This window comes from Rhinoraja longicauda, chromosome 20, assembly GCF_053455715.1.
Source record: "Rhinoraja longicauda isolate Sanriku21f chromosome 20, sRhiLon1.1, whole genome shotgun sequence".
Taxonomy (NCBI): domain Eukaryota; kingdom Metazoa; phylum Chordata; class Chondrichthyes; order Rajiformes; family Arhynchobatidae; genus Rhinoraja; species Rhinoraja longicauda.
The window spans coordinates 23418177-23446169 of NC_135972.1; the positions used below are offsets into that span (position 1 = coordinate 23418177).

General features: G+C 46.7%; 1 protein-coding gene across 1 annotated transcript in view; it reads right to left on the reverse strand.

Annotated features, from left to right (window-relative positions):
* Positions 1-288: 288 nt before the first annotated feature.
* Positions 289-27993, reverse strand: part of nt5dc3 (5'-nucleotidase domain containing 3) — a 37670-nt gene continuing 9965 nt past the window's right edge. The window contains exons 2-14 of the mRNA XM_078417214.1: positions 26220-26404; positions 21034-21108; positions 18620-18675; positions 17594-17684; positions 16147-16284; positions 13505-13565; positions 12789-12891; positions 11768-11869; positions 11117-11198; positions 8170-8256; positions 6802-6942; positions 5294-5358; positions 289-4344 (exon numbers count right to left, since the gene is read on the reverse strand). Of these exons, the coding sequence (XP_078273340.1) occupies positions 4083-4344; positions 5294-5358; positions 6802-6942; positions 8170-8256; positions 11117-11198; positions 11768-11869; positions 12789-12891; positions 13505-13565; positions 16147-16284; positions 17594-17684; positions 18620-18675; positions 21034-21108; positions 26220-26404 (1448 nt within the window). The 3' untranslated portion in view covers positions 289-4082. The remainder of the gene's footprint in view (positions 4345-5293; positions 5359-6801; positions 6943-8169; positions 8257-11116; positions 11199-11767; positions 11870-12788; positions 12892-13504; positions 13566-16146; positions 16285-17593; positions 17685-18619; positions 18676-21033; positions 21109-26219; positions 26405-27993) is intronic.

The following is a 27993-nucleotide window of genomic DNA, read 5'->3' on the forward strand; positions in this document are numbered from 1 at the left end:
GTTTGCGCATCCACCCCCCCGCCTAATTCAGTCTGTCCTAACCTTTCATCTGAAATAGTAAGCCGCTTGGTCGAGCCTTTGTTAGTTATGCTGGAAATAGAGTTTACAGATACAGCATGGAAACAGGCCCTTCAGCCCACCGAATCCATGCCGACCATTGATCACCCATTCATACTAGTTCTATGATATGTCATTTTCTGATCCACTCCCCTCCCCCCCCCCCCCCCCCTCACAATGCTTGGGCCAATTTTTACAGAGACCAATTAACCTACAAATCTGCACTTCTTTGGGATGTGAAAGGAAACCAGAATGAAACCCACGCAGTCACAGGGAGAATCTGCAAACTCGACACATAGACAGCACCCGAGGTCAGGATCGAACCCTGGTCTCTGGCTCTGAAACAGCAGCTCTACCAACTGCGTCACTGTGCTGCTCTTACAACAGTCTTTTAAGTCTCTAAAATACAGGTTCACCACCCTTTCTCCCCACCCACCCTTGGTTCCAGAGCCTTGCTGGATTATCCGGGACCAACAGAGGCCGGCTGGCCTAGGCACCAGTCCTCGCCCCGCCTGGGCACCACATTTTCAGAGCGACTTTCGAGGTGACTTCTGGGGGGTGGGGGGGGGGATTTCAGGTGTGCTCTCGAAAAAAATTCCGGGTTAAAGGAAGTGCCGGGCCACGAGTTGCCGGATAATCGGTGGAGGACCGGTACTAGCTATCAGTGTGTTGGACAAAAACAAGTACACACAGCAAGTGAAGGAAGTATAGTTGTCATTCTCTTTCTATATTAAACACATCAACAGCTGTGGTGAAAATGATGGACAGAAAACAAATGCCAGTTAATACTCGAGAAGGTTACAGACTGGAATATTTAGGCTCTCCTTTATTCAATCTATCTTTAGTGACGGGCGAGTTTCCAATCAGGCTTTCCATACATGACAGCTTCTGGAAATGACACTTCAGTAACCCCCACTAATAAATGCTTGGCTCAAGAATCTACAGATTTAGACTTTAGACTCTAGAGCTGTGGCGTGGAAACAGGCCCTTCGGCCCAACGAGTCCGTGCTGACAAGCAACCCCTGTACACGAACACTATCCTACACACTAGGGACCATTTACAATTTTACCAAAGACAATTAACTTACAAACCTGCACGTCTTTGGAATGTGGGAAAGTTTAAAGGAGATGTACTGGGCAACTTTTTTTTTTAAACACAGAGGGTGGTGAGGGCATGGAACACACTGCTGGGGGTGGGGGTGATGGTGGTGGTGGTGATGCTGGGGGTGGTGGTGGTGGTGATAGAGCATAGAAACAGGCCCATCGGCCCACACCGACCAGTGCTTCCCGTATTATCCTACACACCAGGGGCTATTAACTACAGAGAGAAAGTGCAAACTCCAGAGACGAGGCTGGTAGGATTAAGGTACAGGTTTTTGGAGTTGTAAAACAGCATCAATATCCATCATGCCACTGCATCACATAGTGAACTTAAAGCAAAATTAAATTGAACTAAGAGAGAAATGGGAATGTGGCTATTTAACAAAGTAGGAAACATGAGCACTTTCTGTCAGTGTGCTCCAAATACTTCACATGATAAAGAAACATCAACTTTGCTCTGCCTAACATTAAGATACAATTGTTTTAATTCATTTTCAACCTGCATTTACACCTCAGCAATGGCATCATCATAATCAAGGACCAGTCTCATCCCGGCCACTCCCTCTTCTCCCCTCTCCCATCGGGCAAAAGGCAGAGAAGTGTGAAAACTCATAGCTGCAGATTCGGGGACAGTTTCTTCCCAGTTGTTATCAGGCATCTGAACCATCCTAGCAACAAGTAGAGAGCAGTCCTGAGCTACTATCTACCTCATTGGAGACCCTCAGATGATCTTTAGTCGGACATTAACTTGCACTAAACGTTATTCACATTCTCCTGTATCTGTACACTGTGGACATCTCGATTGTAATCATGTATAATCTCTCCACTGACTGGTAGCATGAAACAAAAGCTTTTCACTGTACCTCACTACAAGTGACAGTAAACACAAACTCAAGAAACTCCATAGCATCATCATGCCCAGAAGCATCTTAAATTATACGTGTATTATGTTTTTGTGTGTGCTGTCTGAGTCTATGTGCCTGTGCTGCTGCTACAAGGAAGATTTCATTGTACCTGTACTCGACCTGACTTGACTTCTCTTCCTTTCCTAATCCTTTTCTCTCCACAAAAACACCCCTTTCACACCTTTTAAAAACTCTGCAAAGTCCTCAACCAGTTGGGCATTACGGGGCTGGCAAAGAAGAGGGCCATTCAATCCGCAAGCGAAGCCGCAGAGAAAGCCACTAGATGGCTTTGGATTAAGAGGGCTGATCCATGGGCAGTTGCTGCTGGGACGCAAGTTGGGGCCTGATCAACCCCGGCTGGGTCGCCTGGGCGAGGGTGTCTGATGTTGTGAGACCCGAAACACCCCATGACCCCAGGTCACATCACTGAGGATGCGTCCCAGTGCATCCCGAAGACGTATCTTGCACACTCTTCCTTTCCTAATCCTTTTCTCTCCACAAAAACACCCCTTTCACACCTTTTAAAAACCTGCTCAAAACATGGTTGAACGATTCCGTTTTTCAATCAGCTCTGTGAGGTGCTGACGTGGTCCTTGCCTCGAATGTAAACCGTTATTTTATGCAGGTACAAGAAACGGCGGATGTTGGAATCTTGATCAAAACACAAAGTGCTGGAGGAACTCAGCGGGTCAGGCGGAATCTGCGGAGGGAAGAAAGGCCCTGACCCGAAACGTCGTCTGTCCATTTCCCTCTGCATTTACCACCTGACTTGCCGAGTTCCTCCAGCACGCTGTGTTTTGGATTTTTATGCATCTTTATTATGTTCCTTTACGAACATACTGAAAATCACACTCACTTCGACATTAAAAATAACACACGCTATATGCAACTGGGCCCGATTGACAATATCCCACGATACTTACGTATACACATACAAACAAGATTAACTCACTCAGTGCAAACAGGTAAACTAAGACTGGCAAAGCTATTTGTCAACAGTATATCTACCTGTACGTAGCTAACACATGTTTTTAAGCTGAACTTCCTTCATAAATTGATTGCAGAATTCAGGACAGTGCACATTATGGGGATACACGAGGGGTTAATACTGAGATACTGTAAATAACCTAGTCTCAAGTTAGTCCATTTATATAGTTCCATGTTCTCAACTAAAGCTAATCACAGTAGGTGGTGTGGCTGTGGAGTTTACAACAAGAAGGCTTACTGATCCTTTCTCTGAATAACTCCACACACAATGGGAGAGATATCGGTTCTAGAAAGCCCAAATCAAACGTTCTTATAAATCCTTACCCTTCCTTTACTCCCATGAAAAGATCCCCAGTAAACTTTCTCCATTTAAACACTCGCAAGTCATAGAGTCATATTGCATGGAAACAGGTCTTTCCGCCCAACTTGCCTACACTGACCATAATGTCCCATCTACACTAGTCCCACCTGCGGGCATTTGGCCCATCTCCCTCTAAACCTGTTAAATTGTTCCTTAAACGTTGCGATAGTCCCTCCCTCAACTACCTCCTCTGGCAGCTCGTTCCATACACCCACCATCCTTTGTGTGAAAAAGATATCCCTCAGATTCTTCTTAAATTCTTCCCCCTTTACCTTGAACCTATGCCCTCTGGTTCTCAATACCCCTAGTCTGGGCAAGAGACCCTGTGTCTATCGAGTCAGACCAGCTGGCGATGTGGGTTGCAAGATTGCTCGAGGCAACAACAACGTTCTTCAAATCCCATCAGGAGCCCACCTAGATACCCGGGGAAGGATAAACCAACTGGTTACCCAACCAACTCAAAATTGAGAAGTACTTGCAGGGAATTAAATGGCCCACTCAGTGATAACCTCCCGGCTTTGTCATGGGGAGGAAGAAAGCTTGGCCGAACACGTTCCCAGCACGCTCAAAGTCTCAGCTCAGTGAAGTTCACATAATACAAGATATAAAACGATGGAAGCAAAGCTTTGAACTGTAACTAGTCTGTCAAGTTCGCTGTGGTTTCCAAAGCCTCACTTAATCCGCGCCATCTCCTCGACGTGGTCGGCCTTGAGGTTACTGCCGCACGGCTGGTCGGTCCACAGTGCGGCTTCGTGCTGCAGCGGAGTGCGCCGTGGGTAGAAGGTGTTGTGCAGGTTGTAGTTCAGGATGCAGCTCAAGGACGCCATGTAGATATCGGCAAAGCGCGAGAGCCGCCGCGAGAAGTAGGTGGGGTTGTGGTGGGTCCGGAAAATGCTGCCAAACTGGGGGTTGAAGATGGTCTTGGTCAGCTCCCTGGAATCACAAAGAGGGGCTCAATGAATGAATCACTGGTACTGTATTCTCACGTGTAGCTGGGTGCAGTGAAACGCCTTGTTTTGCATACAACCCGGTAAAATCACACAGCACACCTCACCTAAGCACAACACAAGTGTGGCCATGTCTCTGGCACGGACAAAGTTATAAAGTTACACAAGTTCACCCAATGGACCCATCTACTGCCTGCCGCTGCACGTGGCAGCAAGCCCACCCCAACCCCCACCGGCTTCCCCATCGTTCTCGGCGGAGAATGAAGCACCCGAAAAAACCCCACGCAGTCACAGGGACAACGTACATCCCCTGTACAGACAGCACCTCTAGTCAAGATCAAAATCAATATGTGTAGGAAGGAACTGCAGAAGCTAGTTTATATCGAAGATAGACACAAAATGCTGGAGTAACTCAGTGGGTCACGCAGCATCTCTGGAGTAAAGAAGAGGTGAAGTTTCAGGTCTGAATCCTTCCTCAGACTTCAGACAAAAGCAATATGTCAAGAGGTCATGATGCAGTTTTATAGGACACTGACTAGATTTACAGGCCCGGCTCACCTAGTCCGCACCAACCCCGTACACTACAACTATCCCACACACTAGGAACAACTTACAATGTAGAGAAGCCAATTAACCTACAAACCTACACGTCTTTGAATTGTGGGAACAAACCGGAGCACCCGGAGAAAACCTCCCACCTGCCTGCGTTTGGCCCATATGCCTCTCAACCCATCCTATCCATGTACCTGTCTAAATGCTTCTGAAGTGTTGCGAAGGTGCCTGCGATAGACTTGGCTTGAATGCAGCTGTTATACAATGAATAGTTTACATATGAAGTAATTATTTGGCAGGGCTGTTGCAAGTGTGGACTGAGCCAACTCCTCGTCTCGTGGCTTCCCCCACTCACAGACGGTGGTACTGTACTGCACACTCACCTCAACTGGTTTCTCTCTCTTATCCATTCCTGAAGCACCATCCGGGATTCTGCATCTTCATACTCCTAAAATAATATACGTTAAAAAAAGGTATTGGTTAATGTAACACACACCATCGACTGTGGTCAGTTATCTCAGGAGTCGGCGAGCTGTGCTCCTTGGTCATTACTTCACACAGTTGTGGTGTTACAAGACTCCCATCATAAGGTAGCCTGAAGCAACATTTCAAGCAGTGATTTGAAGCAACGTCTAACATCTGGACCAGCGAGGGGGGGAGGGGGAGAGGGAGAGGGGGAGAGGGGGAGAGGGGGAGAGAGGGAGAGAGGGAGAGAGGGAGAGAGGGAGAGAGGGAGAGAGGGAGAGAGGGAGAGAGGGAGAGAGGGAGAGAGGGAGAGAGGGAGAGAGGGAGAGAGGGAGAGAGGGAGAGAGGGAGAGAGGGAGAGAGGGAGAGAGGGAGAGAGGGAGAGAGGGAGAGAGGGGGAGGGAGAGGGGGAGAGAGAGAGAGCGATGCATAAAATGCACTTTTGAGTTTCATCTTGTACTTTTCAGTACCTCAGCGATACAGGCCCTTTGAACCACCGAGTCCACGTCAACCAACGATCCGGTGCACTAGCACTATCCCACACACCAGGGACAATTTACAGAAGCCAATTAACCTACAAACCTGCACATCTTTGGAGCGTGGGAGGAAACCAGAGCACAGAGGGAAAACCCAAGCGGTCACAGGGAGAACGTCCAATCTCTGTGGATCAGTAATCAGGACCGAACCCGGGTCTCTGGTGCCGCTATGAGGCAGCAACGCTACCACTGCGCCACCGTGCCACCCCTGTACAAGGAACTGCAGATGCATAATTATGAAAAAAGACACAGAGTGTTGAGGAAACTTAACAGGTCAGGCAGCATCTCTAGAGAACATGGATTGGGGACTTTTTGAGTCGGGACTCTTCTGCAGGAAGATAATAGGGGTGGTGGGAGGTGAGAAAATTAAAAGAGAGGAGGGGCAAGATGAAGCCTGGCTGGAGTGATAGGTGGTTACAGCTGAAGGAGGCTATAAATTTGGCAGATGGTTAGAAAAGGGCCAGAAATGGAAAAACAGAAGTTTCGACACAGAAGGATTGAAGAGTGTAATCCTTTGTCTCACATTGTTTTTGTCATCTCTGGCCTTTGTCCAACCATCTGTCTATTACCCCCCCCCCCCCCCCCACCTGTGCTCTCCTATTACCTGCCCCTCCTCTCTTCCAGCTTACTTCCACCCCACCACCACCCCCATTATCAGTCTGAAGAAGAGTCCTGACTCAGAACGTCACCTACCCATGTTCTCCAGAGATGCTGCCTGACACGCCGGGTTACTCCAGCACTTTGTGTCTTGATTTTCATCCCAGTTTTAAAAATGCCTTTGTAAATTAAAAGATTGTAACCTATTCTCAAAACCAGTTTATCAAAAAACGATTTTTCAATTCAGGCTTCAGTCTGAAGTAGTAGATGAAGTGTACATGGAGCTCACACACCTGTACGCGCTCCAGTAGTCCAGTAAGGCCCTGGAGCCACACAACCACCTGGCTGTATTCCTCCGTGTTCATGGTCTTAATCTCGGATCGCAGCTCGGGGACAATAGCTCCTGTCCTCCACCCATGCTTCAAGGTCAAATCCTTTGATTAAAAAGAGAGAAGATAAGAGGTCTTTGATGGCATGCGCATAACTGTCCATAAGTGTCCATTTCTGTACCATATCATTTCATGACACTATGACAGTGACCAGAGCATTTATCGAGTCAAGGCATCTTACAGATGACATGTTTTCAAAACTGATTTTACAAACGATGCCGAGGCTTTGGGGAGGGTGCAGAAGTGGTCTATCAAAGGCTGAAGATAAGACACGGAATGCTGGAGTAACTCAGCAGGTCAGGCAGCATGTGTAGGAAGGAACTGCAGATGCTGGTTTACTACGAAGATCGACACAAAATGTTGGAGTAACTCAGTGGGTCAAGCAGCATCTTGTGAGAAAAGGAATAGGTGAAGTTTTGGGTCCGGACCCTCCTTCAGACTCTGGAGATAAGGAATAGATGATGTTTTGGGTCAAAACCCTTCTTCAGACTGAAAGATAGAAGTGTGGGAGGGGGGAGCATTTATCAAATGCTGCCTGGGTTGGAGGGCATTAGCTATAAGGAGAGCTATAAGGAAACCAAGCGCAGGCTCGGCGATCGCTTCGCTGAACACCTGCGCTCGGTCCGCATTAACCAAACTGATCTCCCGGTGGCCGAGCACTTCAACTCCCCCTCCCATTCCCAGTCTGACCTTTCTGTCATGGGCCTCCTCCAGTGCCAGTAAGGCCCACCGGAAATTGGAGGAACAGCACCTCATATTTCGCCTGGGCAGTTTGCAGCCCAGTGGTATGAACATCGACTTCTCCAACTTTAGATAGTTCCTCTGTCCCTCCCTTCCCCTCCTCCTTCCCAGATCTCCCTCTATCTTCCTGTCTCCACCTATATCCTTCCTTTGTCCCGCCCCCCTGACATCAGTCTGAAGAAGGGTCCCGACCCGAAACATCACCCATTCCTTCTCTCCTGAGATGCTGCCTGACCTGCTGAGTTACTCCAGCATTTTGTGAATAAATCGATTTGTACCAGCATCTGCAGTTATTTTCTTATACTAGCTATAAGCAGAGGTTGGACAGATTTGGATTGCTTTCTCTGGATATTTCATTGCATCAATTAACAGTGAACTTCCTTGCCATCTTTGACCTTATCCTTCTTTTCAACAACAACTAAACCGTATCAGAATGTGATAGCAGGGTTAGAATGAACATTGACGTAAACGGTGCTATTTGTAGCGTAGAGCAGGGATACTTGGATTTGTAATCTTTTCATTCATACTTACAGCCAGGTCACTGTAAATGTGATCCCCAAAATAAAGCACCTTTGAACCGATCCAGCCTGTGAGTTTCAAAAATTCATACAGGTTGCCCTGTGGGAGAAAAGCAGTTCACAGATTAGAATGTCACGTCCAGAGGAAGTATCATGAACTGGATTAGGGATGAATTGAGATTTTTTTGTTGTTGCCCAGATGCTTAACATTGCTGCTTGACACCAGCAACATGAATATTGATTTATCTCACTTCAAGTACCCCTTGCTCTCTGTCCCTCCACCAACCCCAGTTCCCCAACCAGTTCCACTGTCCTCCCCCATTAATCTCACTGTATGTATTCACAAAATGCTGGAGTAACTCAGCAGGTCAGGCAGCATCTCAGGAGAGAAGGAATGGGTGACGTTTCGGGTCGAGACCCTTCTTCAGACTGAAGTTCAGTCTGACCCGAAACGTCACCCATTCCTTCTCTCCTGAGATGCTGCCTGACCTGCTGAGTTACTCCAGCATTTTGTGAATAAATACCTTCGATTTGTACCAGCATCTGCAGTTATTTTCTTAATCTCTCTGTATGCCTCGTTATCACCTTCCCCTCAGCCAACAATGAACCACTGTACATTTCTTTGATCAGCGTCAGCTTTGATCTGTTGTTTTCGCACCTTACATGGAAGATTAGGCATGAAATGCTGGAGTAACTCAGCGGGACTGGCAGCGACTCTGAATAGGAGGAATGGGTGACGTTTCGGCTCGAGACCCTTCTTCACACCTTACCCTTCCATCTCTAGTCTCCCTCTCCCCCGGACTCTCAGTCTGAAGGGTCACGACCCGAGGTTCCTTCTCTCAGCGAGATGCTGCCTGTCCCGCTGAGTTACTCCAGCATTTTGTGTCTAACATTGCTGCAGGGTTGGTTCAGACCAGTTCTAACAAAGAACTCCCACATATCCTGAGGCCGATACCTGCTAAATTCACACCCCCTCCCCACCAAAAGAAGTCAGCAAACTAGAAATGAAATTTAAAAACCGCAGCTGCCGAAAATCTGAAGTAAAAGCAGGAAATGCTTAAACACTCAGCAGGTCAGGCAACATCTGTGGAAAGAGAAACAGAGTTAATGTTTCAGGTCGTTAGAGCAACTGGTCTTTGATCTGAAATATTATCACTCCTTTTCTCCGCAGATGCTGCCTGACCTGCAGAATGTTTCCAGCATTTTCTGTGTTTAGTTCAGATTTCAACCGAGTCCGTACACTAGCACTATCCCACACACTGGGAACAATTTGCAATATGTTTTACCGAAGCCAATTAACCTACAAACTTGTACGTCTTTGGAGTGTGGGGAGGAAATCAGAGCACCCGGAGAAAACCCACGTGGTCCCAGGGAGAACCACTTCGTACAGACAGCACCCATAGTCAGGATCGAACCCAGGGCTCTGGTGCTGTGAGGCAGCAACCCTATTGCTGCACCACTGTGCCGACATTGAAATTGATAATTTTATTGCCAATTTTGACAAAAAATACAGAGGCTTTAATTATTTCTGACTCAAAACCAAAAGAATTACATGCATAAACTTGCACAGTTAGGAATCACTTTAAACTGGATAAGATGCAGTGAAGATTAACGAGGATGTTGCCAGGACTCAGGGGACTGAGTTCTAGAGAGAAGTTTGGCAGGCTAGGACTTTATCCCTTGAAGCATAGTTGAGGGAAGGGTGATCTTATAGAGGTGCATAAAATCATGAGGGGAAAAAGATAGGCGAATGTATACAGTCTTTTTCCATAGGGCGAGGGAATCAAGAACTAGCGGACATGGGTTTATGGTGAGAGGGGAAAAATGGAATCGGAACCCAAGGGGCAACTTGGTCGACAGAAGGTGGTGGGTGCATGCAATGAGCAGCCAGAGGAAGTGGTCGAGGCAGGGACAGAAACAACAGTTAAGGGGCAATGGACAGGTACACGGATAAGAAAGCTTTAGAGGGATATGGATCAAGCACAGGCAAATAGGGCTGGCATACCTAGATCAGTATGGGTGAGTTGGGCTGGAGGGCCCGTTTCCATGCTGTATCATTTGATAACTTACAATGTGTTATAGACAATAGACAATAGGTGCAGGAGTAGGCCATTCGGCCCTTCGAGCCAGCACCACCATTCAATGTGATCATGGCTGATCATTCTCAATCAGTACCCCGTTCCTGCTTTCTCCCCATACCCCCTGACTCCGCTATCCTTGAGAGCTCTATCTAGCTCTCTCTTGAATGTATTCAGAGAATTGGCCTCCACTGCCCTCTGAGACAGAGAATTCCACAGATTCACAACTCTCTGACTAAAAAAGTTTTTCCTCATCTCTGTTCTAAATGGCCTACCCCTTATTCTTAAACTGTGGCCCCTGGTTCTGGACTCCCCCAACATTGGGAACATGTTTCCTGCCTCTAACATGTCCAACCCCTTAATAATCTTATACATTTCGATAAGATCCCCTCTCATATCATATATCATATCATATTTATACAGCGCGGAAACAGGCCTTTTCGGCCCACCAAGTCCGCACCGCCCAGCGATCCCCGCACATTAACACTATCCTACACCCACTAGGGACAATTTTTACATTTACCCAGTCAATTAACCTACATACCTGTACGTCTTTGGAGTGTGGGAGGAAACCGAAGATCTCGGAGAAAACCCACGCCGGTCACGGGGAGGACGTACAAACTCCTTACAGTACAGCACCCGTAGTCAGGATCGAACCTGAGTCTCCGGCGCTGCATTCGCTGTAAAGCAGCAACTCTACCGCTGCGCTACCGTGCCACCCCCATCCTTCTAAATTCCAGTGTATACAAAGTTATCATAACAAAGGCCTAGATTGAAACTGATTTGATCTCTTCATTATAATTAATTATATCCTCAGCCGTAAAAGATAAGAGCTGCGTGCATTTAAAAGATAAAGGAAATAAATGGTTGGGAAGGTTTTACCTGTTTGTAGATTTGTCCTTTCTCCAAATTGTTGATTTTGTCCCAATGGAATTTATCTTTTTGATTTACTCTCCTGAACGGCCTATAAAAAATTAAGGCAATTTTCAATGCAAGTTTATAAAACATCCCTCATATATTTAATCTTTTTTCCCAATTCACCCTCCAGCAGACTAACACAAATTGAGATGGTGCTCTTTAATTGCAGATTTACAAAAGAGGATACAAAGTGGGTACGAAGAGGATACAAGAGGCTACACAGTGATGCAGCGGTAGATTGGCTGCCTTAAAGCGCCGAGACCCGAGTTCGATCCCGACTACGGGTGCTGTCCGTACGAAATTTGTACGTTCTCCCTGTGACCGCGTGGGTTTTCTCCGGGTGCTCTGGTTTCCTCCCACACTGCAAGGACGTGCAAGTTTGAAGGTTAATTGGCTTCTCGAAATTGTAAATTGCCCCTAGTGTGCAGGTTTGTGTGAGTGTGTACGGGGGTGGTCGCGAGTCAGCGCGGACTCAGTGGGTTGAAAGGTCTGTTTCCACACTGTATCTCAAAAACTTAAAACTTAAAGTAAAGTGCTGGGGTATCTCAGCGGGTCAGGCAGCATCTCTGGAGGACATGGATCGGTGACGTTTTGGGTCGGACGAGTTGTATTGACCTTCGTTTGTCGTTGAAGAACTCCGGCTTCTCTGCTTGGACTATGATGATGTCAAATAAATCACGCCAGTCTTTGCCAACAATGTACTGCATTCCTTTATCCCTGCGGTGCAAGAAAAATCATGCAGAGTAGATGCATCAAAAATACATACTAGACACTCTAGCACAGCACAGTGGCGCACGGTAGACTTGTTGCCTTGCAATGCCAGTGACCCGGGTTCGATCCTGATTGTGGGTCATGATTCAAGTGTGTTTTGTTGTCATATGTTCCAGACAAAACTATGAAATACTTACTTGCAGCAGCACAACAGAGTATGTAAACATAGTACTCTGTCAACAATATAATAAACAGAAAGTTCAGCGTACATAAACACATACACGCTATCAGTACAGAGCTTGTACATTCTCCCTGTGGCCACGTGGGTTTTCTCTGGGTGCTCCGGTTTCCTCTCCCAATCCAAAGATGTGCAGGTTTGATGGTTAATTGGCTTTGGTAAAATTATAAATTGCCCCTCGTTTGTAGGATAGTGCTATTGTGGAGGGTGATCGCTGGTCGGTGCGGACTTGGTGGGCCGAAGGGCCTGTTTCCACGCTGTATCTCTAGTCTTAAAGTCTACTCAGCAGTAAGCGAGAACTTCTAACTGCGATCAATGCAAAAATAGTTTCGTTTCGAGATACAGCGTGGAAACAGGCCCTTCAGCCCATGCCAACCAATCATCACCTGTGCACCCGTTCTACTCTACTTTCTAGGGACAATTTAGAGAGGCCAAATAAGCTACAAACCTGCACGTCTGGAATATGGGAACAAACGGAGAAAACCCACGAGGTCACAGGGAGAAAATGCAAACTCCATACAGACAGCACCTGTAGTTAGGATCGAACCCGGATATCTGGCGCTGTGAGGCAGCAACTCTACCGCTGCACCCCAAAACCACCCCCTTCTCTTAAACTAACATTTATTTGCCCCATTACAGCATAAATGATGACTTTCACTTAATAATGAAATGGAGAATTCAACTCACACAAAGCTAAAGGGGCTGTTTGTAATGAGGAACAGTTTCTTGCCACTGTTGATCAATTTTTCCAGGACAGCACCTGTTTTCTCCTCATGAGAGATGTATTTTTCTGATTTGAAAGGAGAGACATCACACAGTCAGCACGAGTACAGCTATGGAATCCATATTGTATACCCATCTTCTTTATTACAATGCAATACAATGTCAAGGCAAGACGATTTCGAAATTCCAAAACACCTTTCAGTTACAAAACACAGAACATAAATACAGTACAGAATGTAGGAACAAAGAACTGCAGATGCCGGTTTACAAAATATAAGACCAAAGTGCTGGAGTAACTCGGCGGGTCAGGCAGCATCTCTTGACAACATGGATAAGCGAAGTTTTGGGTTGGGACCCATCTTCAGTCTGAAGAAGGGTCATAAGGTCATAAGTGATAGGAGTAGAATGAGGCCATTCGGCCCATCAAGTCTACGCCATTCAAACATGGCTGATCTATCTCTCTCTCCTAACCCCATTCCCCTGCCTTCTCCCCTTAACCTCTGACACCTGTACTAATCAAAAATCTATCTATCTCTGCCTTAATACCTAATGCAAAACATAATTTCGGGTCAGGATATTTCAGGTCAGGATCCATCTTCAGTCTGAAGAAACGTTACCTCTCCATATTCTCCAGAAGTACTGAGTTACTCTAGCACTTTGTGTCATTTTCTTATACATACCAATGTCCTGCTCAACTGCCTGATACAGTATTCCTTTCACATGAACATCTCGAATTACGTCCTGCCAATCAGAAATTGAGAAACATGTCAATCTTCATACACGTGTTATATCTATATAGACTCAAGCAGTCGTCAGATGTTAGGCTCATTGGTCTATATTCCCCAGGCTTTTCCTTGCAGGCCTTTTGAAGTGGACAAACAACATTAGCCACCCTCCAGTCATCATTTGGCACCTCACTCATGACTAATGATGATTCATATTAGAGATGTACAAAATCCTGAGAGGAACAGATCGGGAATAATGCACCGTCATTTGCCCAGAGATGGGGAATCGAGAACCAAAGGACATAGATTTAAAGGGAACATGAGTAACTTTTTTTTTTACACAAAGAATGGTGGGTGTATGGAACAAGCTGCCGGAAGAGGTAGTTGAGGCAGGTACTATTGCAACATTTAAGAAGCATTTGGACAAGTACATGGATAGGATAGGTGTAATGGCAGTTTCTGTACCTTCTCAAAGTCCAACTTTGATAGCCATTACTGCTCGGGGATGGAATGGTTTACGTATAGTTAATGCACACACCACACTCTCAGATAGCAAAAACGAATCTTCCAAACGCTGTTTCTTGATTAATTGGTCTTTATTAAAGTAGCACAAATCAAAAGAGTAATTCATAACCTTTCGTTCTTACCAACTGTTTCTTCTTCAAACAATACAGTAAAAATCATGTAGTCGTTACCGTGTGGCCCTTGTGAGTGTGGCAGACGCGAGTGTGGCAGACGTGAGTGTGGTAAACAACTGTAACCTCTCCATCCTCCGAGACTAAACTGACCCACAATCTCTGTGGCTAGGCTAGCCTCTTCCCATGTGGACACTCCCCATTACGTATCAAGTCACATCCACAAGCATGCAAACAAGACAGAAACTAGAAATATTAAACACAGCCATAATACAATGGCAGTAACTAAATTAAGCTTAAATGGCTCCTACAATAGGTTTAGAGGGATATGGGCCAAACGCAGGCACGTAGGACTAGTGTAGATGGGGCATGTTGGGTTGGCATGGGCAAGTTGGGCTGAAGGGCCTGTTTCCACGCTGTATAACTATATATCTCAGCCAGGGCTACCGCACTTTCTTCACAAGCTTCCCACAGCATCTTTAGCTTTTTCTGATTAGGCCAGGGAGATTTATCTACCTTCATAGGCCCCAGGACATCCAGTACCTCCTTGACCGTAATAAGGACAGTCCTCTCCATTAACTGTCCCAAGTTCCCTAGCTTCAGGTTTTTCCCCCACAGTAAAAGCTTTTTCTTTCAAGCTAAAAACATATTAAGATCCAAGTTTTAACTTATCAGCAATGTCAAAATGCATCAGTTGGTTAAAGCACAGCACTCTGCAAATTTACAGCAATCAACCTTGTCGACCAAGGTCAAGCGAGTCGACAAAACCTTGAACTGACTAACTTTGCAGATCAAATCATCCCACTAGTTCGCTGCACTGTCAAAAATGTTCTTCGTTTTTGGGATGCACAACGGCAAACCTAGTAGTGCTGCTGTATTGAACACCAGGGTTCAATCCTGACCTCGGGTCCAATTGTGTGGAGTCGGCACGTTCTCCCTAAGACTGCGTGAGCTTCCATTGGGTGCTCCAGCTTCCTCGTGCACGGCAGATTGGTAGGTTGATTGCGTGCTGTAAATTACTCCTAACATGTACGGCACCAGGGACCCAGGTTCGATTCCGTCCTTGGGTAGTGTCTCTCGAGTTGTAATCGGTATGTGACATTTAGGAGACATCTATGAGAGGTTTACGAGAATAATCCTGGGGGTGATTGGGTTAACGTATGAGGGGCATTTCATGGCTCTGGGCCTGTACTTGCTGGAGTTTAAAGGGATGAGGAGGGGGGGGGGGGGGGGGAGGGGGGGAATCTCATCAAAACCTACGGACTAATGAAAGACCCATTTAGAGTGGACATGGAGAGGATGTTTCCAGGACTGGGAGAGTCTATGACCACAAGTCTCAGGCTCAAAATAAAAGGACAAACCTTTACAATGGAGATGAGGAATTTCTTTAACCAGAGGGTGGTGAATCTGTGGAATACATTGCCACAGATGGCTGTGGAGCCCAAGTCTTTGGGTACTTTTAAAGCAGGGATTGATAGGTTCTTGATTAGTAAGGGAGCCAAAGGTTATGGGGAGAAAGCAGGAGAATGGGGTTGAGAGGGAAAAATAGATCAGCCATGATCAAATGGTGGAGCAGACACGATGGACCGAATGGCCTCATTCTGCTCCTTTGTCTTATGGGCTTATCTACAAAATGTGCGGCAATCACTTGCCTAAGTTACACCAACAACACCTCCCAAACACACCATACACCGCCAAAAACAAATATGGGTGGAGGCAGCACTTAAACACTCCCAGCTACCGATCTGACTCTGCTCATCCACTATTAATGGCAGGGAAATAAGGGGGAGAATGGGACTGATGGGATTGCCCTGAGAGCCGGCATAGCAGATTAGTCAATCGGTCGAACGGCCTCTTAATGTCAAAAGGGAATATGAAAATACGAGAATTAAACTGAAATAATGACCTGCTAGAGACCGGAAGGGCACATTGTGTTGGGAATGTATATTATTAAAATCTTACCTTTACATCCTTGTAAACATAAACTGGTTCAAAGTCAATATTCTGCTTGATGAAATAGTCATTGACGCAAGACAGCAGCGCAAGCTCCGGTAAGGAGAAGATGTCCATAAACTGCTTCATTGCAAATCCATGCGAACTCTAATTAAAACAACTTAAAGTCACGCAGAGAACACTGGTAGCATTAAACAACGCATCTCAGCAAACTTCAAACGTTCATAATAAAAAGTCTAATTTAAATCCTGACACAAGCTTGATGGATTCTTGATTAGTGCGGGTGTCAGGGGTTATGGGGAGAAGGCAGGAGAATGGGGTCGAGAGGGAAGGAATGATTGAATGGCGGAGTGGACTTGATGGGCCGAATAGCCTATTTCTGCTCCGATGACCTACGGACCCATGAACAAGGGACTGCAAATGCTGGCATTTTGAGCAAAAAAACAAAGTTCTAGAGGAACTGGAGAGCTACAGAAATGGGCGTAGAGGTGGCAGGTGGAGTTCAAACCGAGCGGGCGTGAGGTGTTGCGTTTTGGGAGGTCAAATGTAAGAGGAAAATTTAAAGTTAATGGCATAACCCTTAACAGCATTGACATACAGAGGGGTCTTGGGGTCCAAATCCGTAACTCCCAGAAAGTGGCAACACAAGTAGATAGAGTGGTTCAGAAGGCATCGGGTAATCTTGCTTTCATGGGTGGGGCATTGAGTATAAGAGTCAGAAAGTCACGATGCAGGACTTTTGGAGAATTGTCTGCAATTCTGGTCATCCCATGTCAGGAAGGATGTTGAGGCTTTGGAAAGAGCACAGAGGCGGTTTACCATCATGATGCATGGACTAGGGGGTGTTAACCACACGGACAGATTTGGATTGTTTCCTCTGAAACGCCGGAGGTTGCGGGAAGACCTGATAGAAGTAGATAAAATTATGAGAAGCGTAGAAAGGGTAGACGGTCAGAACCATTTTCCAAGAATGGAAAATTCAAATACTAGAGGGCATATCGTTCAGGTGACAGGGGCAAAAATTTAACAGAGATGTGCGGGGCAAGATTATTTTTAAAACTCACTGGGTGGCAAGTGCCTGGAACGTGTTGCCATGATTGGTGCTTGAGGCAGATACAATAGCGGCATTTAAGAATCATTTGGATAGGCACATGGATATGCAGGGAAAGGGGGGATATGGATAGTTAAAAGATAGTCTTGGCATCATGTTCATCACAGATTGCAGAAGGGTCCCGACCCAAAACGTCACCTATCCATGTTCTCCAGTGATGCTGCCTGACCTGCTGAGTTACTCCAGCACTTTGTGTCTTTCCTCCAGAAAGCTAGGACACGTATAAATGGGCCAAATGGCTCTCCACGTCGTATCATTTGAGGAATACATTTGGTGTTACCTAGGGCCCTGCCTAAGCAGCATTGCACCACAAACATCAGCAGTAAGATACGTAGACTCCTTTACCTTGCCGTAAAAGTCACTCATGTGCTCCAGAGGAACATGGGTCCCTTCATACATTTCAACCACTTGTTCGTCAGGAACTGGATTTAGCCCTCTGCGGTTCAAACAAAAGATGGCTCCATTAGTTTGGGATGTTGTTGTCTGGACCACGGCAGAGGTTAGATTTACACCAGCCAGTTGGTAGCTTGGCGGGAAAGACTGCTCTCTTACTGTTGAATCGGCCCACCTTTGACTGAGGGGTATCAAATATGCAGCCCAATCCCTCAAATGGCCAGGTGAAAGTGAATATATGTCCTTTCCTTGCACAAAACAATATCAGACACTTAATTCAGTAGCAAGCTCAAGCAAGGAACATTGAAGAGGTGAGCCACAGTGGCGCAGCAGTAACGTTGCTGCCTTACAGCGCCAGAGATCCGGGTTCGATCCTGACTACGGGTGCTGTCTGTATGGAGTTTGCACGTATGGAACGCATGGGTTTTCTCCGGGTGCTCCGGTTTCCTCCCACACTCCAAAGATGTGCAGGTTTGTAGGTTTATTGGCTTTGGTAACATTGTAAATGGTCCCTAGCGTGTAGGATAGTGCTGGTGTACAAGGTGATCGTTGGTCGGCGCGGACTCAGTGGGCCGAAGGGCCTGTTTCCGCACCGTATCTCTACGGTCTAAAGAAAAAGTCTGTCACCCATTGAGTCAGTGCCGACCACACCACACTAGTTTTTACACTATCCTACCAAAATCCCTTACCGATCCTCCAATCAGCCACGGAAGTCCCATCGAGGCCTCACCCGGCCGAGGTGCCACGTGTTATAAACTTCTATCAGGTCCCCCCCTCCAGAGAAAGCAATCCAAGTTTGGCCAACCACTCCAGAGCCGTACTTTGCTCAGCAAAATCGACATTTACGTTTAGATGGATTTATTAATAAAGCATATAAAACAATAGGGTCTAAACTTGCAATTAACAGTCACAATAGTCCAGAGTCGCGGTGGGAGAAGGGGGGCGACTGAGCAAGAAACCCACGCCATAAAATAGCACCTGTATACGGTTCCCAACTGCATGTAGTGGAATGCATCAATCTTCATCACAATACCCTAAAACAAAAATTGAAAGAACACAAGAACATCAGAAATAGAAGCACGAGGTCAGATGGCCACTAATAGTTGCTGCAACATTCAGTATGATCACAGCTGATCACTATTGCATTGTCCGCGGCCTGCGATTCATTTAATATTAACAATAGACAATAGGTGCAGGAGGAGGCCATTCGGCCCTTCGAGCCAGCAACGCCATTCACCGTGATCATGGCTGATCATGCACAATCAGTACCCCGTTCCTGCCTTCTCCCCATATCCCCTGACTCCGCTATCATTAAGCACTCTATCTAACTCTCTTGAAAGCATCCAGAGAATTGGCCTCCATTGCCTTCTGAGGCAGAGAATTCCACAGCTTCACAGCTCTCTGAGTGAAAAAGTACCTCCTCATCTCCGTTCTAAATGGCCTACCCCTTATTCTTAAACTGTGGCCCCTGGTTCGGGACTCCCCCAACATCGGGAACATGTTTTCTGCCTCTAGGGTGTCGAATCCCTTAATAATCTTATATGTTTCAATAAGATCCCCTCTCATCCTTCTAAATTCCAGAGTATACAAGCCCAGTCACTCCAGTCTTTCAACGTACGGCAGACCCGCCATTCCGGGAATTAACCTGCTGGGAATTAACACCAGCAATCACTCTTCATCCTGATGCACATTGCAATGTCGCTAACAACTACACAACTATCTATTGTCGACCAAGGTTGTGGCATTGGGGCTGGGAGAGATATATAGGGGTGGGAGAGGAAGGAGGGGGGGATTTGGGTGGGGGAAGGGGTGGGAGAGGAGGGAAGCGGGAATGGAAGGGTGGGTGGGAAGAGGGGAGTACCGAGGGCGTGGTACAGAGGCGCAGCAGTAGAGTTGCTGCCTTACAGCTCCAGAGACTCGGGTTCGATCCCGACTATGGCTACTGTTTGTACGGAGTTTGTACGTGACTACAGGGCGTTCGCCGGGTGTTCTGGTTCCCCCCACAGTCCAAAGATGTACAGGTTTGGAGGTTAATTGGGTTTGGTTAAAAAAAAAATTGTAAACTGTCCCTAGTGTGTAGTTATAGTGCTGGTTTATGGGGTGATCGTTGGTCGGTGCGGTCCCAGTGGGCCAAAGGGCCTGTGTCCACGCTGTGATTCTGAAGGCTGGGGAGGGGGGAGAATGGAGGGGGGGGGTGTATAGTGGAGTGTGTGGAGCAGCAGGGAGAGTATGGAGGTGTGTGGAGAATACACAGGGGTGGGTGAAGAGGGTGGGTGGTTCGGGTGGTGGGTGCAGGAAATACAGGATATGAAATAAAATCGTCCATAGTTCCTCAGGAGCGGGAGGAATTATGGACCACTCACCCTGCTCCCAATTATTCCACCTAGGCTTAGAGTGAAAACTGTGTGAGCTTCAAGTAAACTAGGAATTCCATTTCACCCTGGTGCATATGACAAGATAGTCTTATAGATTCATACTGTGCCGAAACAGGCCCTTCGGCCCAACCTGCCCATGCCGACCAAGATGCCCCATCTACACGTCTCGCCTGCCTGCGTTCGGCTCTTATCCCTCTAAACCTTTCCTATCCATGTACCTGTCCAAATGTCTTTTGGTGTTATACAGTCATACAGCATGGAAACAGGACCTTTGGCCCAACTTGCCCAAACATCTAATCTAACTTTTGCTGCTGAATACCCTGGTCCACTCCAAATCATTATACTCCTTTTAGTAGAGTACTGGAGTGCCATTGGAAGCTATGGACACACAAGGAGATGGGAGTCCACGTCCTTAGGGTGTTGAGTGGTTTTTGGGTGGAATGAGATGGTGCTGAGCACGCAGACGAGGAGAGAAAGGTGATGAACAGAAGTGGTGAACTCTGCCCAGTCCATCACGGGGACTGACCTCCCCAACTTCAACGCAATCATTAGGAGTCACTGCCTCAAAAGGGCAGCCAGCCAGCATCATCAGAGACCCACACCACCCTGACCACACACTCATTTCACTCCTGTCATCGGGAAGAAGGTATAGGAGCCTGAAAACTGTAACGTCCATCAGGCTATTAAACACTACAACATCCCAACAGGCTCCAAACTATTTGTGAAGGAAGGAACTGCAGGTGCTGGATTAGCATTTAATGTCCGAACTACATAGACTTGGGGACATTATTGTTGAGTTTACACTATTATTGTTATTTATTTGTCTGTTTGCTTAAAAATATATATATACACATATATAGTGAACTTATATATTGTATACGATACCTACTGAACTTACGAGTTTTACTGTTGTGCTGCTGCAAGAAAGAATTTGATTGTTCCTTTATCGAGACATATGACAATAAAATACTCTTGACCCTTGATACGTGTTTGCCAATAAAAACACAAATGACTCACCTTTTGTACGTCATAATGAAGTCCACGTATCACAAAATTAGGGTTGTAATCGTAACTCCTCAGGTCATCTGGATACTAGGTGTAACAGAGACAGTACTATTACAGCAGCGGGACAATGGGACTCAATAGTGGGCTTGCTCTACAAAGAGTTAGCATGGGCGCGATAGACCGAGCGGCCTCCACCTGTGCTAAAGAAATTCGACGCGCTCTGTAGATTGTTCATCTTATAACCAGTAACGGGCAGCGAAGAGATCCTCCACTAAGAGTGGTGAAGGTGTGGAATTCTCTGCCTCAGAAGGCAGTGGAGGCCAGTTCGTTGGATGCTTTCAAGAGGGAGCTGGATAGAGCTCTTAAGGATAGCGGAGTGAGGGGGTATGGGGAGAAGGCAGGAACGGGGTACTGATTGAGAGTGATCAGCCATGATCGCATTGAATGGCGGTACTGGCTCGAAGGGCTGAATGGCCTACTCCTGCACCTATTGTCTATTGTCTATAAATACAATGAAGGGCGGCACGGTGGCACAGCGGTAGAGTTGCTGCTTCACAGCACCAGAGACCCAGGTTCGATCCTGACCTCGGGTGCTGTCTGTACGGAGTTTGTACGTTCTCCCTGTGACCGCGTGGGTTTTCTCCAGGTGCTCCGGTTTCCTCCTCCATCCCAAATATGTCCATTCCTGATCTCCGGTACCGTCTGTGTGGTCGTGTCTAGGATAGAACTAGTGTACAGGTAATCGTTGCTCCACGATGATGGAGTTCAAACAAGGATCGGCTCGGTAACATGATGATCTTACAATAGACAATAGACAATAGGTGCAGGAGTAGGCCATTCAGCCCTTCGAGCCAGCACCGCCATTCAATGCGATCATGGCTGATCACTCTCAATCAGTACCCCGTTCCTGCCTTCTCCCCATACCCCCTCACTCCGCTATCCTTAAGAGCTCTATCCAGCTCTCTCTTGAAAGCATCCAACGAACTGGCCTCCACTGCCTTCTGAGGCAGAGAATTCCACACCTTCACCACCCTCTGACTGAAAAAGTTCTTCCTCATCTCCGTTCTAAATGGCCTACCCCTTATTCTTAAACTGTGGCCCCTTGTTCTGGACTCCCCCAACATTGGGAACATGTTATCTGCCTCTAATGTGTCCAATCCCCTAATTATCTTATATGTTTCAATAAGATCCCCCCTCATCCTTCTAAATTCCAGTGTATACCATTTCATTGAACAAAGACACAAAGGGCTGCAGGTGCAAGATTTGTCCCAGTCCTCCTGCTCTCTGCTCTCATCGACAGAAGATGCAGAAGCTTGAAAGCGCGCAGCACCAGATTCTGGAACAGCTTCTTCCCCTCTGTTATCAGGCTTCTGAACAGGCATTCCATAAGCTAGGGTACTGTCCAATTCACCTCTACCCCATTGTGGACATTGGACTTTGTCTCTGGAACTGATGCGCTACAACATTGAGAAGCATATTTTGTACTCTGCTTCTTAAGAGTTTCTAAGCTACACAAGGCAGCACTGCAACGCAGTAAATGGAGATAATGCGTCAGAGTCTTCCCAGGTCCGATCCTGATCACGGGTGCTGTATGTACGGAGTTTGTAAGTTCTCCCCGCAACTGTGCATTTTTTCTGGGTGCTCCGGTTTCCTCCCACTTTGCAAAGACGTGCAGGTTTGTAAATTAACCGGCCTCTGTAAATTGCTCTCTAGTGTGTAGGTTGTGAAAGTGGGGTAACACAGAACTAGTGTATGGGTGATCGTCGGTCGGCACGGACTCGGTGGGCCGAAGGGCCTGTTTCCACTCTGTAAACTAAACTAAATAACTAAATTAAATAATGCTCACTGACTTTTAACATTAAAAGTTTACGCTTTGACATCTTGAGCAAATAACCTGCTCACCAATCAAGATGACCATAAATGCACAAAGCACTAAACAGAGGATTTTGTCCTCAAATATGAGCAAACACTGATCTTATCTCGTCAGGTGGCCAGATTAAAAATGACACTGCACCTTCAGGCCAGCTCTCCAAAGCAAATAGCTCTGGATCCAGGTGAACTTCAGTCTGAACTTTAGTTTACTTTAGGAAGGAACTGCAGACGCTGGTTTATACAGACGATAGACACAAAATGTTGGGAGTAATTCAGCAGGACAGGCAGCATCTCTGGATAGAAGGAACGGGTGACAAACCAAACCAAACCAAACCGAAGAAGGGTCTGAAGAAGGGTCTCGACATGAAACGTCACCCCATTCCTTCCCTCCAGAGATGCTGCCTGTCACGCTGAGTTGCTCCAGCTTTTTGTGTCTATCATCTATCTTTAGAAACAGGCCGTTCGGCCCATCTAGTCCACACTGACGAGCGATCCCCGCACACTAACATCATCCTTTATCTCATCTCTTTACCTGTTCTATCCTTATCACACACACTGCATTTTCATCTCTGGCTTTTGTCCAAGCATCTGCCTTTCAAAGCCTCCCTCCCCTGTGTCCACCTATCACTTGCCAGGCTTTTCTCCCTTGCCTCCTCTCTTCCTCCTCTCTTCCAGCTTTCTCCCACCACTGCAATCAGTCTGAAGAAGGCGTCTCCACCAAAACTATCCATGTTCTCCAGAGATGATGCCTGCCGTCTTGAGTTAAGATAGCATTTTGCGTCTTTGTTTGTAGACCAGCATCTGCAGGTTAGTTTAGTTTAGAGATACAATATGGAAGGGCCCTTCGGCCCATCGAGTCAGTGCCGAACAACGATCCCTATATACTAGCACTATCCTCCACACTGGGGACAATTTACAATCGTTACCAAAGCCAATTAACCTAAAAACCTGCACTTCTTTGGAGTGAGGGATGAAGCCAGAGCACCCGGAGAAAACCCATGCAGTCGGTCACAAGGACAGCACCTGAAGTCAGGATCGAACCCGGGTCTCTGGCTCTGTAAGGCAGCAACTCTACCACTGAGCCACCGAGCGTCCAGCTATTCCTTGTATCTGCTCGGCATGGTATCTGCATGCCCCATAGGCAAACTCAAAAGTATTCATCACCATGTAGACACAAAAAGCTGGAGTAACTCAGCGGGACAGGCAGCATCTCAGGAGAGAAGGAATGGGTGACGTTTCGGGTCGAGACCCTTCTTCAATTTGCGTTTGGCCTCACTCTGACAATGGAGGAGGCCTAGGACGGAAAGGTCAGTGTCGGAATTAGCAACTGAGAGATCAGGTAGGTGCAAGCGGACTGAGCGAAGGTGTTCAGTGAAACGATTGCCCTATGCCCTAGAAACCAGTCTACGTTTGGTATCGTCGAGGTATAACAGTTCTGGTTCTCATTTGTTTTTACATCAAGTTTGTAAAAAGTACTCAAGTACTCAAGGAACAATGACTTCTTTGTGGATAGAATAGTCTTGGGATGTTGGTCAATCAAGGCTCAGAAATAAGTGGCTAGCTTTTGTTGCCCGAGCCCACAGACCATGTTAATATTCGATTGGAATGTACTTGTTGCTTAAAAGTTGCTTAGGCAGACAACCTATGAATCGAAGCCTGCACAACAAAACCAGGCAATATCATTATTATCAAATGGACACTGTAAAATAGCAGGACGCTGTTTCAAAATTCCTCCACCCAAAGGTTTAATGCAAGAGAAAAAGAAAATATAAGAGTTCTTTTGTGACATGTAATTGAGTGACAACTGAATACAGAGTGGATGCGTGGGAACGAGGGTAGTGGAGGGTTTGGACGTGGAGGGGCCGCTCACTTCCAATGGTCAGACAGGCACCCTCCTGAAGTCCGTATCCAGGGCAACTAAAGACCGCAGGGAAATCGTAAGCACTGGACACGACTTTGGCATCAAACCATGGGAAAGGGAGAGAGAAAAGTTACTGGAGTCAGGAGAGACTAGTTTAGTTTAGAGATACAGCTCGGGAACAGGCCACTCGGCCCACTGAGTCTGCACCGACCAGCGATCACCCCGCACATTAACACTGCCCCACACACTGGGGACAATTTTACAATTTTTACCCTGGCCAATTAACCTACGTCTTTGGAATGTGGAAGCCGGAGAACCTGGGGAAAAGCCACACATTCACAGGGAGAACGTGCAAACTCCATACAGCCAGCACCCGTAGTCAGGATTGAACCTGGGTCACTGGCGCTGTAAGGAAGCAACAATACCGCTGCGCCACTGTGCCGCCCCAAAAATTAGCAGATGCTGGAACCTAGAGCACAAAAAACTTGTGGAATTGTACCCATGCTTTGCTGGAGTAACTCAGCGGGAGAGGCAGCATCTCCGGAGAGAAGGAATGGGTGACGTTTCGGGTTGAGACCCTTCTTCAAACTGAAAGTCACGGGAAAGGGAAATGAGAGATGTAGACGATGACGTATAGAGGTATAGAAAAGTAACCCACTGAGTTACTCCAGCACTTTGTGTCTAACTCATGCAACTCAGTGGGAGAAGCAGAATCCTTAAAATAGCTTCTTCCACACATCTCCTTTAAACTATAGGTCAAGTTTAACATTTTAATAGGGATCCCAATAATTAAGGCAAACAAAATGGATTTGGGCTACTACTTGATGGTTAAACTGAAACTACAACAATAACAACGTGCACTTTGGTTGCACTGACATCATCCATAGAATCTCTCAATGCCTTATGCACTTCTGAAGTCAAGTCACCATTGACTCTTGCAAGAGACAGCACTTCTGATGGGACAGTACTCCCTCAATACCACACTGGGCACTTCAGCCTGGATCTTAGCCTCAACCTTGCCTTGGGGCTGAGGTACAGTGAAAAGCTTTATTCTGCATGCTCTCCAAACAGATCATATATACCACAAATAAATACAATCAATTCAAACTCAAGTACAATAAATAGAGCAAAGGGGAAGACACAGAGTGCAGAATATAGTTCTCAGCATTGTAGCACACCAGTTCCATAGACAAAGTTCAATGTCAGCCATGGGGCAGTGCTGAATCACAGTACCCTAGCTTATGGAAGGACTGTTCAGAAACCTGATAACAGAGGGGAAGAAGCTGTCCCTGAGTCTGGAGGTGAACGCATTCGAGGTTCTGAATCTTCTGCCAGATGAGAGCAGGGAGAACACATCTTGCATCTGCAATCTTTTGTGTCTTAATTCAATGAAATGATAATAGGATAATCGTTATGGACACCCAAAGTGTAAGTGAACGGATGTGCCCAAGGCATTGGTACTCACATTATGTTGCTCAATGAGGATTTCTCGAGCAGTGTTGAAGATTAAAGTGTGCAGGTTGTTGGAGTAAAAAGCTAGAGTGTAGTCATAGTCAAAGCCATAAATCTCAATGTCCGAGAGGCAGACCTCATTGTTGGCAAATATCCCGTCTGGGTTAAGGTAATTGGATCTCCCTTGGGAACTCAGATCTGTGAAAGTGAGAATACAAGTTAGTTATCAATATCATTCAGAACACTGGGCGGCAGTGGCGCAGCGGTAGAGTTGCTGCTTTACAGCGTCGGAGACCCAGGTTCGATCCTGACTGCGGTGCTGTCTGTATGGAGTTTGTACGTTCTCCCCGAGACCGAGTGGGTTTTGTCCAGCTGCTCCGAATTCCTCACACGCTCCAAATGTTTGTAGGTTAATTGGCTTCTGTAAATTGTCCCTAGGATGCAGGATAGTGCTAGTGTACGGGGTGATCGCTGGTCGGTGTGGACTAGGTGGACCGAAGGGCCTGTTTCCAATGCAGTATCTCTAAAGTCTAAAAATAACATGAAACAGTGCAGCACAGGAATTGACCCTTTGGCACACAATGTCCGTGCTGAACATGATATCAAGATGAACTCATCTCAGCCTGCACGTGGTCCACATCCCTCCATTCCCCGCATGGCCACGTGCCTATCTTAAAGCCTCCTAAACGCCAGTCGTATCTGCCTCCTCTACCACCACCCCTGGAGGCACATTCCAGGCACCACCCGACTGGTGGGTGGATACAAAAAATTCTCGTATCCAATTAACAATCCAGCAGCTAAAGAAACTGAGATACACTGGCTTCCAGTTTAGCAGGGAACTGATTTTAAAATGCTCCACAATTTCCCATGGTCTCGCCCCTCCTTACATCTCTAATCTCCCCCCTGCACCCTGCGATCTCCGCCCTCCGTTACATCCAGCCCCTTGATCGGCACTGATGTTTATCACTGATCCACTGTTGGCATTGGTTTATCATTGTCACATGTGCAGAGATACACTGAATAGCTTTTGTTTGGGTGCAATCGCCCTGGGTGCCCCGGTTTCCTCCCACATTCTCAGACATGATAGACGAATTGGCCCAAAGAAATATCCCCTGTCCAGCTCTAATAAAAGATGCTGCCGACTCATCGAGTTCCTCCCACACTGTGCACAGAATTGTTCCAAGATGGCAGCAGGGGAAGGTGAAGGGAACAGTCAGTAATCGGTGAATTCATCTCCCACGCTCTCAAGTTCCGTGATGGGCCCAGGAAACAGTGTACGGTAGGTGGCAGCTTCAGCACCGAAGCAGCTTTAAGGCAACTGAACCGTCCTACCAACAACTGGAGAGCAGTCCCGAGCTACTATCTACCTCATTGGAGACCCTTGGACTATGTTTGACTGGATTCAACTGGACTTTATCTTGCCCTAAACATTATTCCCTTTATCTGTACACTGTGGACGGCTCGATTGTAATCATGTTTAGTCTTTCCGCTGACTGGTTGGCACGCAACAAAAGCTTTTCACTGTACCTCAATACAAGTGACAATAAACAAACTCAAACTAAACACAAACTCAAACTCAGAAGGTCTCCGTAAAGGTGGGCCACAGCTTCACATCTCCAGCGGTTGAGGTCCATTGCTGATCTCCGGTACCGTCTGTGTGGAGTTTGCATGCTCTGACCTGCGATGGAGTGGGGTGCCCCTTGATGCTACAGTTTCTTCCCACGTTCTTACACATGATAGATTAATTGGCCACTGTAAATTATCAGCGAGTACAGTAAGAGTCATAG